This window comes from Sprattus sprattus, assembly GCF_963457725.1.
Source record: "Sprattus sprattus genome assembly, chromosome: 14".
Classification (NCBI taxonomy): domain Eukaryota; kingdom Metazoa; phylum Chordata; class Actinopteri; order Clupeiformes; family Clupeidae; genus Sprattus; species Sprattus sprattus.
This window is the reverse complement of record NC_137912.1, coordinates 23,876,912-23,889,257: the sequence shown is the minus strand read 5'-3', so window position 1 is coordinate 23,889,257 and position 12,346 is coordinate 23,876,912. Positions and strand designations below refer to the sequence as shown.

Genomic DNA, 12,346 nt, shown 5'->3' with positions numbered 1-12,346 from the left:
GAAGGAGGGGTGATGGCTGATGGTAACACAACTCTGAGGGGCTTCACACAGGCTTTACCGTCAACGATGGGCGCGGCCTCTGGTGGGCGGGGCAGCAGTAAGGTAGGAGGAGTTATTAGCCACAAGAGTCATTCCAAGAGAAGCCACCATTATTACAAAGTAATACATTTTACAAATACTCAGTGAATGTGGACTCTTGCAGTTGAAGCATTTCATTATCTCATTCAGTATGAACTTGTATTAAGACGTGCACTACAAACACACTGTCTCATCTGGGAATCAGTACAGTGCAGTTGACCACTTACAGAGAGATAAGGTAGGATGTTCAACATGATACATGCGCTACAGAAGTAGACAACACTTCATTTGCATCTGGAACTCCTAATAATCACTTATTTTTAAATATCTATCTATATCTATCTACATAATATCTATCTAAACATTAAAAATATAAACAGGCCTTTGGTTAACTGTGAGGATTAACTGTTGAAAGAGGATGTTTCAAGCACACTAAAACATCATAAGCAAGATGATATTTTAACCAGATCTGAATTATAGTTAATTATAACTGTACAGATAAAGTGACAGCAAGTTCAGGAGAATAGTGGATAGAAATATACTGCTGTAACATAATTAAAAGATAATTGAACTTGAAAGTGTTTATTATGTATCTCGTTGAAAAAATGTTCCACCAGAACATTAAGCAACATGACATCTCAGCTGACAAAGACAGATCAACAGAGAGACCGGTCAAAAGAGACCGGTAGGCATAAATGCAAAGTCATGAAGTAATAAACCAATATTTGATCCTGGTCACATCACCCTGAACGCATTTATCTTGTGTCCAATCATTATTGTTGAAAGGAGAGTGTTCAAATCTACCAGTACATCTTGCAACATTTTAAATAATGTGACTTAGATAGAATCCCTAGATAGATTGACCACAAGACCAGCTGGTAGAAATGTCAGGTTGCAAAGTAACAAACAGACTTGTCGAAAGCATTTATCTTATATAACTTATATACGTATTTATATTTATATCTTTATATTCAACCTACCAACTACAGTCAGCGTAGCACTGGCGGAGTCCTGGTCCAGGGTGGTGTTCATGATGCAGGTGTACCTGCCCTCGTCTGTGTCCGTCACGTCACTGATGGTCAAGCTGTCTGCACCAATCACAAACCTACACAAGAAACAGGAAACATGGCAGAAGACTAAGCATGGACTGGGACAGGACTAACCTGCGTATCGTCATTTTAAAACCTGCAGTTAGTGTGTTTCCAATGACAGGACATTTGATTCATTTTCAATTTCCATTTGTATTTCAATTAAATTTAATTTAAATAGCGAAAAAACAATCGAGGTATCTCAAGGTGTTTTACAGAGCCTGAACCCCCTAAGAGCAAGCACACTGGCAACAGGGGCAAGGAAAAGGAGAGGAGTGACTGATTGACAGTGCATGTGTAACATCACATGTAGTCTGTGATGTGTATATGTGAGGCTGGAGGAGCCAAAGATACTTGAGACCACAGTGCATTGCTATGGTTCCCTGAAGATGTGAAGGACACAGTGATCACGCCCAGATGGATTAACTGCAAGATCAGCAGTGATCGAGGATAGCACTGCAATCCATGTCCTTCACTCTCACTGCTCTTTGACATTGACAAGTTGTGGGTGGCTGAGTCAGCAATTCCTAGAAAGGTGAATCAAATGGCTGATACTCCACACACACATACACACACACACACACACACACACACACACACACACACACACACACACACACACACACACACACACACACACTCGCACACAAACACACATATAAACTCGCACACCTGTCATCATCAGGCAAGTCTTCGTCGTCCTTGAGCCAGATCATGGTGGGGATGAGGCTCGGGTCGTGCTTCACCTTACAATCAAACACAGCCTTCCTGTTTCGCTGGACCACCTTGTACTCCGGCTGCATCAGAATACGCGTGGGCTCTGTCAAAACACAGCAGGCACACACACCATTGGCTAAAGTCATGCTCAACACTGCAAATATGATGCTGAATCAGACCTGCACCATATCTGGTGAGAGATACATTAGATATGTTAGACATAAATGCTATCTGGGTTATTGCATAATGAAAGTTTGCATGCAGTGTATTTGAGTTCTGAGGTGAGGACTCTTTCACAAAAGCAGAAAAGTAGTATCATGTCTCAAGTAGTCTCAGTTGTCATGTTATTTGTGTTCCCATCTACGCTATGAAATAATGTCCTTTTCACTGTATAGTCTATTATGTGTACAGACAAGACTATACATTTCTACCCATGTACAAGACTATACATTTCTACCAATAGACAAGACTATACATTTCTACCCATAGACAAGACTATACATTTCAACCCATAGACAAGACTATACATGTCTACCCATAGACAAGACTATAACATGTGAGTGTGAGCTGTATTGCTGTAGTAGTGGCAGTGGTCTATAGCATGTGAGTATGAGCTGCATTGCTGTAGTAGTCTCAGTGGTCTAAAGCATGTGAGTGTGAGCTGCATTGCTGTAGTAGTGTGAGTGTGAGCTGTGTTGCTGTAGTAGTGTGAGTATGAGCTGCATTGCTGTAGTAGTCTCAGTGGTCTAAAGCATGTGAGTGTGAGCTGCATTGCTGTAGTAGTGTGAGTGTGAGCTGTGTTGCTGTAGTAGTGTGAGTGTGAGCTGTATTGCTGTAGTAGTGTGAGTATGAGCTGCATTGCTGTAGTAGTCTCAGTGGTCTAAAGCATGTGAGTGTGAGCTGCATTGCTGTAGTAGTGTGAGTGTGAGCTGTGTTGCTGTAGTAGTGTGAGTGTGAGCTGTATTGCTGTAGTAGTCTCAGTGGTCTATAGCATGTGAGTGTGAGCTGTATTGCTGTAGTAGTGTGAGTGTGAGCTGTATTGCTGTAGTAGTCTCAGTGGTCTGCCCGACCGCCCGCTGCTCACCTTTGACCTGCAGGTGAACATGGTTCTCCCGGCTGCCAAGGTAGTTGTTGGCGATGCAGGTGTATTTGCCGCTGTGCAGAGGCTGGGCAACGTGGATCTCCAGTGTGCCGTTGGTGTGAAGCACGTATGGATCTCCGTTGAGAACACTGGTCTGGCCATCCTTGAACCTGAGAGTCAAGTATGTTACATAGTTATACTAGTATATGACTGATTGAGAAAACAGGTCTGATATAATTTGTATACAACCACTAGGTCACAAAGGGGCGTAGTTTTGGGTTGGGGGTCGCCAAGGATGGTGGGTGGGTTTGTATATATTGTATCATTTAAACCCCAAGTAAACATTGGATTTTCCCCAACACCTGGATTTGAGTGTGTATGTGTGTTTGTGTGTGATTGTGATTGTGTGTGTGTGTGTGTGTGTGTGTGTGTGTGTGTGTGTGAGAGAGAGAGAATGAGATCCATTCAGGCCACACTCTCTAAAACATGCTGTAATTCCTGGAAGCCCCTGGCGATGGTTGAAAGACAGTCAAGCCAGTGGTTGTGACGTACCAGGTGATGGTGGGTATCGGAGAACCGAAGGAGGCACAGTGGAGTAAGGCAGGGCTGTTGGTGATCACCTGGTACACGTTATTGGGTGGGGTGAGAACCCGTGGAGGCTCAGCTGCAGGGACGAGAACACAGGGAGAGAGTGGACAGGGTCAGAATTCACTGGAAGGAAGATGGACGTTCACATAGTTTATCCCTTGATGGTGCTTGGTTTTCCGGCACATTGAAAGGTGCATGTGGAAATGTTCTAACCTCGCAATGATAAAAACATCACGTACCAATCAGTTAAGTTGTCTGAGTCACATAACAGAGACAGCTCAATAGACACCAAAGTGCCTACAATATTTAGAGATACTGTCATGAGTTACTATGCCAGACTGTTCAGAACAACCGTATACTGCAGCAGAAAACATTACACAGTGAAATACACTGGCAGTCGGGAATACTTAGCACTTAGCTCACTTAGCTTAGCTGGTTTCCAGAGTGAGCCTGTAGAAACCTGATATTATCTGACATCACACCGGCAGAGATTGGCTAGAGACAATACAGACATCAGTCTGGTCTACTTCGAAGCTGTACTTGACACATTTCTGAAAATACATCAACCAGGCCAATGTTGCCAACTACTTGAGAGAGTAATTAAGAGATACCTTGAACCTTGAATACAGTGGCAGTTTGGGACACTAAGATTAGCTTGTCACCTCATAGTGAACTTGGAGAGACCTAACATTGGAACCATCATTAGCTGACTTCAGAAAGAATGTAGAACAGATGTAGGCCTGTTCCTAATCAGGACCCATATAAATGGTAAATGGTCTGTTATTTATAAAGCGCTTTTCTACTCATAGAGCGCTCAAAGCACTTTACAGATTAATGCCTCAGAAGTCGATGGTGGAGGCTACTATCTAAGTTGCCAACCTGGAGATGGGATCGAACTGGCAACCTTTCGAATGCTAAATGACTTCTCTACCTCCTATCGCCCCCTCTCTGGAGAGAATGTAGATCAGATGCAGTCCTAATCAGGACCCATATAGAGTTATCAGGTACTGGATCTGGGCAGCCTTACTAACACATGATGAAGAAAACCCACCAGAACTCCAAATGACCATGAGCTACTCACCGAGGACATTGACGAAGGCATTGGCCATCAGGTAGCCAAACTCATTTGAGGCATTGCACTGGTAAACGGCACTGGACCCTGTGCGCACGTCGGTGAGGAATATGGTGTCACCCTTCACCTCCCGACAGGTGTCATTGGGCGCATCTGTAAAGGGAGCCACAGGTGAGGTATGGTCATGGTGATCGTGGTGTCTTCGGTTTAACTGCAGGAGTATCGTAATACGGGTACAAATCTAATTAAAATACACACATTATTTTAAATTAAAAATAAGATTTCTCGGGAACAAATGGTGCTTTGGGAATGTGTACATTTGGTAGGTAATCTCCTTAAATGAACATATTTGCTAAATGTACGATATTAGATGAATATCTTTATAGTCTGATTCACATTCTTGTTCAATCTATTCAATCGAGGCAGAAGATGTTAAATCTGGGATGTTGGCCACGGCCGTAACAGAGAGACGAGGCAGTCCATTGAGAGGAGATACACATGCCTCAGCCAGGAGTAGTTTAGTGAGTTTAGTCTGGTGTTCTGGTGATAGGACAGTGGAACTATTGTAAAAATTGGTAACTTCTCAAAGAGTTAACCTACTGGAACGAGCACTCGGAGTGACGAAAAACCTGAGTATTTCTTGGGCAAACATAGGAAAGATCGACATTTCCAGGTGGCAGGTGTCACTCACTTTCAATGGGAACCCCATTCACAGACCATGTGACCGTGGGCTTCGGGGTACCCCCGACGAGACACGTCAGGACGCCATTCTCTTTGGGCGCCAGGATGAGGTTCCGAGGGGCGCCAGTCCAGTAGGGGGCAGCTGTGTGTCAGGGAGAGGAACCGGAACCCAGTTCAATCAGAACCAATTCAGAGAAGAATAAGAAAACAGACAGGCCAAATACAATCAAGTCAAAGTAAGGAAGAGAATGCCTCTGAATCTCTTCAGAAAGGCACATGAATATGTAAGTCAGAATCAATGCAGTGCAGGATTAACAAAAAGAGTCAGTTCTACCAGAATCACTCCAGCAAATGATGAAACTGAGACTATTCAATCAGAATGAATTCAGTATATAGGGTCCAATCAATGCAGAATTAGATCCAAAGAAGGTTCAAGCAGCAATGCAAAATCAGAATAAGAATATTCCATTCCATCTACATAATGTGATACATATACTGTATATATATATGTGTGTGTGTGTGTGGGTGTGTGTGTGTGTGTGTGTGTTCCTTATCAACAGGTTACCACTGTTCTCACAATCCTGAAAACATTAAAACACACACACACACACACACACACACACACACACACACACACACACACACACACACACACACACACACACACACACACACACACACACACAAACACACCTTTCACTTCCACGGTGATGACGTGGTGGGCAAGTCCCTTGCTGTTTTTGGCCGTGCATCTGTAGTTGCCAGCGTCCGCTTCTGTCACTTCGTTGATCTCCAGAGTCTTCTGGAAGGTGTTGAACCGGAAGCGGCCCTCAGGGAAGTTGCCGTTGTCTTTACTCCACGAGATCTCCGGTGTGGGACTGCCATGTCATGCAGGTACAGGGACAGAGAGATAAACGCTCAGACAAGCATGTGAATTAGGGTCTGGCTATACCAGGCTATAACACAACGGCTAAATAAATGAATGCTAATTTCTCAACAGAACTCACAGGCCCTCTGCGATGTTAATTAGGGTCTGGCTATACCAGGCTACAACACAAATGCTAAATAAATGAATGTTTACATCTCAACAGAACACACATGGCCTCTAAAATGTGAATTAGCATCTGGCTATACCAGGCCATAACACAAATGCTAAATAAACAAATGCTAACGTCTCAACAGAACTCACAGGCCTTCTGCGATGCACTCCAGCTGGAGGGTCTCCCCCTTCAGGACCATGAAGGTGCTGCTGGTGCCAAGGGGAACCATGAAGGAGGGCTTACGCTCCCCGACGGGGCTGTCTGTGAGAGAGGAACACATCGTCAGACGGGGGAGGACACAGAGGGTCTATCGCCCGGCACACACGGGCACCAGCCTCTCCAGCAGGGTCAAGGGTCAAGGGTCACACATAAGATGTGGTTATAACAACTATTAACACTATCACTATCAGTGTCAATGAAGCATGGTCTGACTTACTATAGTCTTATAGGTTGTATAGGAAGTATGGGTTTACCTGAATGTTACAAACAGGTACAGAAAAGCTCCGACCTCTACAGCAACTGTGGTGCTATTAGGAGTGGTTTTAGCTATCAACACCATCACTATTAACAAAGAATAATTTGAGGTATTATAGTATAATAGGTATTTTAGTTTTATATTATAGTGTTATAGGGATTGTAGGTTTTTCTAGTAAGTTTTAAACAGGCACAGAGGGGCAATGTTGAGGGGGAATATGTTTCAGATACAAAGGGTGGGGGTTTAGATGTAGTACATTTAAACAGATATAGTGAGAATGATAGATGAATATTTTCCTTCTTGTACATGTTAAATTAGTAAACACTGAACACAACAACAATATTAAATACAGACAGTAATAAGTTACATTAAGTAATACGTTTATTATATTGGCCTTATCCTACGGGAGAATGCTGACTGTTAGAAAGCAAAAGCTGAGAATCAGGAGGGCCTGATTTGCGTTCCTCACAGGATCTCACTCAATACAGCAGTCTTCTACCACCTTGGGAGTGTACTTACCTCTCCAGCCAAGCTTTAACGCCATTGAGGAAAACACAGGCTCAATTACACAGGCTTCATATACCCACACACCTCCCAGAGTGGCCCAGTGGCCTGCTCTATTTTAGTGACTAACCCAAGATCCCTGGGTGACACTTAAATGTAGCGTTCCGGTTTATAATATGTAAACGGTCCTGCATCCGGCCACTACTGTCTGAATGGGACCTTTGGAGGTTGTGTCTGTGCACAGAAGTGAACCTCTCTTTGTGATGGTGTGGAGGAAGCGGAGGTTGAAATCCTTCCTCTCATCTCAGTCTGGAGAGAGACTTGAGAGAGACTTGAACTGTGTGAAGACAGCGGAAGGATTTAGCCAAGGGGATGAAAGCAAGGTAGATGTAGTGTGTGTGTGTGTGTGTGTGTGTGTGTGTGTGTGTGTGTGTGTGTGTGTGTGTGTGTGTGTGTGAGAGTGTGTGTGTGTGTGTGTGTGTGTGTGTGAGTGTGTGTGTGTGTGTGTGTGTGAGTGTGTGAGTGTGTGTTGGTTTGAGTTGTGGTAACTCTCTGTGTCTATGGCGTGTCACTGAACACTGAGCCAGTGACAGCTACATAGTGTGCGTGTGCTCCTGCGTGTGCATGTGGGTTTGCTTGAGAAGGGATGTGTACTTGGTAGGAGATTGAAGCACATAAATTGAAAAAGGACATCAAACTACGGATAACAAAAATGCAACATTTCACACCCATTGTTTGTCCCTTTTTCAATTTGATGTTATGACACCTATATATTTATAATTAAATGTTATGAAATGTTTTATATTTATGTTATGTTAACGTCTTTGATGAGTTAGAAAACGTTTAGTGAATCATTAATCTGAAGTAGCTATGGTGTCTTAGGAATGAGATGAAGATAAAGATGTTCTTGGTGAATGAAGTTAGTAACTAAGTTAGTGAGGTTGGGATCGATGCATTATTGTTTGTAATATGCAATTGAAAAGGCAGGTTACATACAAAAGTGGAAAGGTTTGGACTCAGGAAGCAGACGTGATGGAAATATTTATGAAATGCCCCCAAAAACAAGGCAGCTGATTTTAGAAGAGGTACTGAAGATGTCCACCTCCAGCAGCAGAGGCTTAGGGCCAGAAGTATACTTCCCGAGTCCGATTTTTCCACCTCTGATGTCATAGAGGTAACTATGGCGATGGCAGTGAGAGAGGGATGAAGGGGGTTCACTTTAGACAGGTGTGCAAGCACTCACCACCAAACAAATCTGTCTCATTGATAAAAGACGCCAAGACTGTCTCATTCATCACTGAAATACAACAAAACACAGTAAGCATGCTGGGCTAGAAAAGGAAGAAAAACAGGGGACAGCTATACCAACAAGACCAGGCATTCCCCCCTGAAAAAGATATACCAGATCACAAAGAAACCAAAACAGAAACTAAAGCAAACAGAAATGAAATCCAAATTCTGGCATTGCTAAAGGGATTGTTGGCACAACACAAATGGAAATACATGCGTCATGCCTGAATAAAAGACCATGTAAACACCACATGCTATAAGAAATACATAGAGCGAGTGCGTATGGATTATCATAGGAGGAATGAATGGGTGGGTGGAGCATTTCATTTCATTTGGTTTCATATCCATTTGGAGAAAACAGACAAAGTTAAGAGGGAGATATGGAGGTGTGGTTGGGGGTAGGGTTAAGTGGAGTTGGGGTAGGTGGAGTTGGGGGTAGGGGTAGGTTGAGTTTGGGGTATGTGGAGTTTGGAGTAGGGGTAGGTTGAGTTGGGGGTATGTGAAGTTGGGGGTAGGTTGAGTTGGGGATAGGGGTAGGATGCGTTGGGGGTATGTGGAGTTGGGGGTAGGGGTAGGTTGAGTTGGGGGTATGTGGAGTTGGGGGTATGTGGAGTTGGGGGTATGTGGAGTTGGGGGGTAGGGGTAGGTTGAGTTGGGGGTAGGGGTAGGTTGAGTTGGGGGTAGGTTGAGTTGGGGGTATGTGGAGTTGGGGGTAGGTGGAGTTGGGGGTATGTGGAGTTGGGGGTAGGTTGAGTTGGGAGTATGTGGAGTTGGGGGTAGGTGGAGTTGGGGGGTAGGGGTAGGTTGAGTTGGGGGTATGTGGAGGTGGGGGTAGGTTGAGTTGGGAGTATGTGGAGTTGGGGGTAGGTGGAGTTGGGGGGTAGGGGTAGGTTGAGTTGGGGGTATGTGGAGTTGGGGTAGGTTGAGTTGGGGGTATGTGGAGTTGGGGTAGGTTGAGTTGGGGGTATGTGGAGTTGGGGGTAGGTTGAGTTGGGAGTATGTGGAGTTGGGGGTAGGTGGAGTTGGGGGGTAGGGGTAGGAGTAGATGGAGGGGCACTTACTGTCCAGCACTCTGACAGTGATGGGCTGCTTCTGCTGTATGGTCTGGGTGTGGGTGAATCGGGCGTAGCAGATGTAGTCGCTGCGTGCATCCTCCATTAGCACATTGGAGAAGTACATGTCCCCGTTTAACGCCTGAGACACACGCCTGTTCTGAGGGAATCGCGAGAAAACTGGGGGGGGGGGGGGGGGGGGATGTAAGGGCAAGAGAGACAGAACGTCAAAACAAAACAACAACAACATCATTAAAAAAATATCAACTAAATCGAACAGGTTCGAACTGTGGATACAATAAAAAATAACCTTGAGAAATACGACAGTATCTAGGATAACTTTGCTTGTCACGTAAATGTTTTGATATCGCTTACAGATTTCTTCCTTACGTATTTTAATTTGGTGTTAAAGTGCAGTTTAGATTCAACTTCAGTCTGCTATCTACTGTAAAACACTAGTAGTGTTTTCAACTGATTTTTAACAGTAACAGAGCTCCATTTGCTTGCTTGCTGCTGTTACTATTGTTGTTGTTGTTGTTGTTGTCGTTGTTGTTGTTGTTTACAATGTTACAAGGACACTCCAATGTGACTCACAAGGGTCCATCCAGAAGATGATGGGAGGGGGCAGCCCTACTGGGGGCCTGCAGTGTAGGATCAGCGAGTCCCCCAACTGCACCATCCTCGGCTCATTACTCTCCTTCGACCACAAGGGGGACCCTGTGAGACAGGGGAGGGACATGATTATCAAACAACACTCCTGGGTTCCAGTTACACAGTCATCCAGGGCCGTTGCTAGGAATTCTGGGCCCCCTGAAAAAATGTTGGTGTGGGCCCCCGCCCCCCAACTTTTTATCACCAAAGATCAATTTTACACAATTTATTTTTAGACTATATGCAAAATATTTGTTTTCTTTATTTTTCTGTTCCTCTATGTTCTTGACAGTGCCTGACGCAATGCACCAAATTCGTTTATTTTTTTCAATTAACCACTCAACACTGGGTATTATTATGTTATGTTATATCAAAAGAGCTGAGAGTGTCCTAATGTGTAAGTAATTGCCACTGGTACAGCAGTTCAGTAATAACTCAAAATAGCCAACAAGTGTCTACCTCACTGGTTTAATTGTTTCATTTCATATTGCTTTTGTACACATTTATGGTTATGTTTTATGGAACAACTGATGAAGAACTAACCTACCTAGTATTGGCATTAACATAAAAAAAAAATCTAAATTGGCTTATCAATGTCATAGCTCTAGACAAACATCTCCACTTTATTATCGTATGAGAACGGCAAGCTGTAAGATTAGCCCCTGCTTCATATTAAAGTGGCATTATGCAGTGATTGTACTTCAAGTTTAGGATAAGGATAAGCAGTTTTACCTTAAAATAACAGCTTAAAAAAAATTGGGGCGCTACAATGACTTTTAATATGGAGAACCGCTTCGGTGCTATTGCTATACCAGGGTCCGTAGGCATATTACTGGGTAATGTAGGTTTGCCTGAAGCCGCCTGGTTTCTACTGTCTGCCGAACTAGTAAGTAGCTTATTTGCCGTCTTGCTTTGTCTTGTGTTGCACTTGCTTGATGTTTGACTGTGTAAGGACAGTTGTTGACTAACTAGTTTGTCATAGTGTCAAAGTAAGCAAATTTCAAGAGGTTTCGCTAGTTTTAGCCGCTAGCATCTTGTTAGCAATTAGCAATTGTTCTGTTATGCTGCTTTAACAAGACTCATGTTAATAGGCTACCAAAGCAGTTTAGTTTTAGTAAACACTCATGTAAGAATGGAAAATTGTGTCTTACTGCAACTGGAATTTTTGGACACATATTATAACGTTTGGCGAATTATAACCTTAGGCCTACTGATCTTTTCTGTGGATGATATTTAGTGGATCATTTCGTAATTGCAGCCTTGTCAGGCGATTATTTTACACTGCTGACCACACATAACGTTCATTCGTACAAGTAACTTTATTCGACCGATTTCACAGGACTTTGCAAACACACACACTCACACACACACACATACACACACACACACACACAGAGTGTGACACACAGACACACACGCACAGAAACACATACACACGCACACACATATGCGCACACACACGCACACAGTGGCGTAGCGGGGGTTTTGGCCGCCCTGTGCGGTAGCAAAACACACACACCCACGCTATGCCACTGCACGCACACGCACACACATATGAGCACACATACACATACACACACACACACACACACACACACACACACACACACACACACACACACACACACAAACACACACACACACACACACACACACACACAAACACAAGTTACCTGAAGTCAGTATTTGAGAGCGTGACCTTAAGAGACCATAGCATAAAAGCACTGGTAAGTACTGGTATCTCTGTGGGGAATTAGATAACGGGGGACCTGCTCACTTGACTGGCGAACCACTATGTTGTTGGAGACAGCAGTGCCGTGTTCGTTGCGTGCCGTGCATTGGAACACGCCCTCGTACGCCTCCGCCTTTTCTCCGTTGCTGATGTCGATGACCAGCGAGCCTGAGCTCGGCTTCATCGTCACCTTGGGGTCCTTGTCCACATCGAAGTGTGTCCCGTTCAGTGTCCACGAGAAGCTGTGGAAGAGTCGATGCTGGATTACTTTCATCTGCAATATTAAACAGTAGCAGT

At 44.0% G+C, this 12,346-nt stretch overlaps 1 protein-coding gene across 1 annotated transcript in view; it reads right to left on the bottom strand.

Moving 5' to 3' along the window:
* Positions 1–12,346, bottom strand: part of nrcama (neuronal cell adhesion molecule a) — a gene marked incomplete at both ends in the record, with an annotated part of 30,526 nt that overhangs the window by 14,104 nt on the left and 4,076 nt on the right. Inside the window, 13 exons of the mRNA XM_080850906.1 lie at positions 59–79; positions 1,059–1,183; positions 1,839–1,986; positions 2,968–3,134; positions 3,517–3,628; positions 4,634–4,777; positions 5,316–5,447; positions 5,999–6,183; positions 6,495–6,606; positions 8,568–8,621; positions 9,676–9,846; positions 10,261–10,383; positions 12,095–12,291. Coding sequence (XP_080707032.1) covers positions 59–79; positions 1,059–1,183; positions 1,839–1,986; positions 2,968–3,134; positions 3,517–3,628; positions 4,634–4,777; positions 5,316–5,447; positions 5,999–6,183; positions 6,495–6,606; positions 8,568–8,621; positions 9,676–9,846; positions 10,261–10,383; positions 12,095–12,291 — 1,691 coding nt within the window. The remainder of the gene's footprint in view (positions 1–58; positions 80–1,058; positions 1,184–1,838; positions 1,987–2,967; positions 3,135–3,516; positions 3,629–4,633; positions 4,778–5,315; positions 5,448–5,998; positions 6,184–6,494; positions 6,607–8,567; positions 8,622–9,675; positions 9,847–10,260; positions 10,384–12,094; positions 12,292–12,346) is intronic.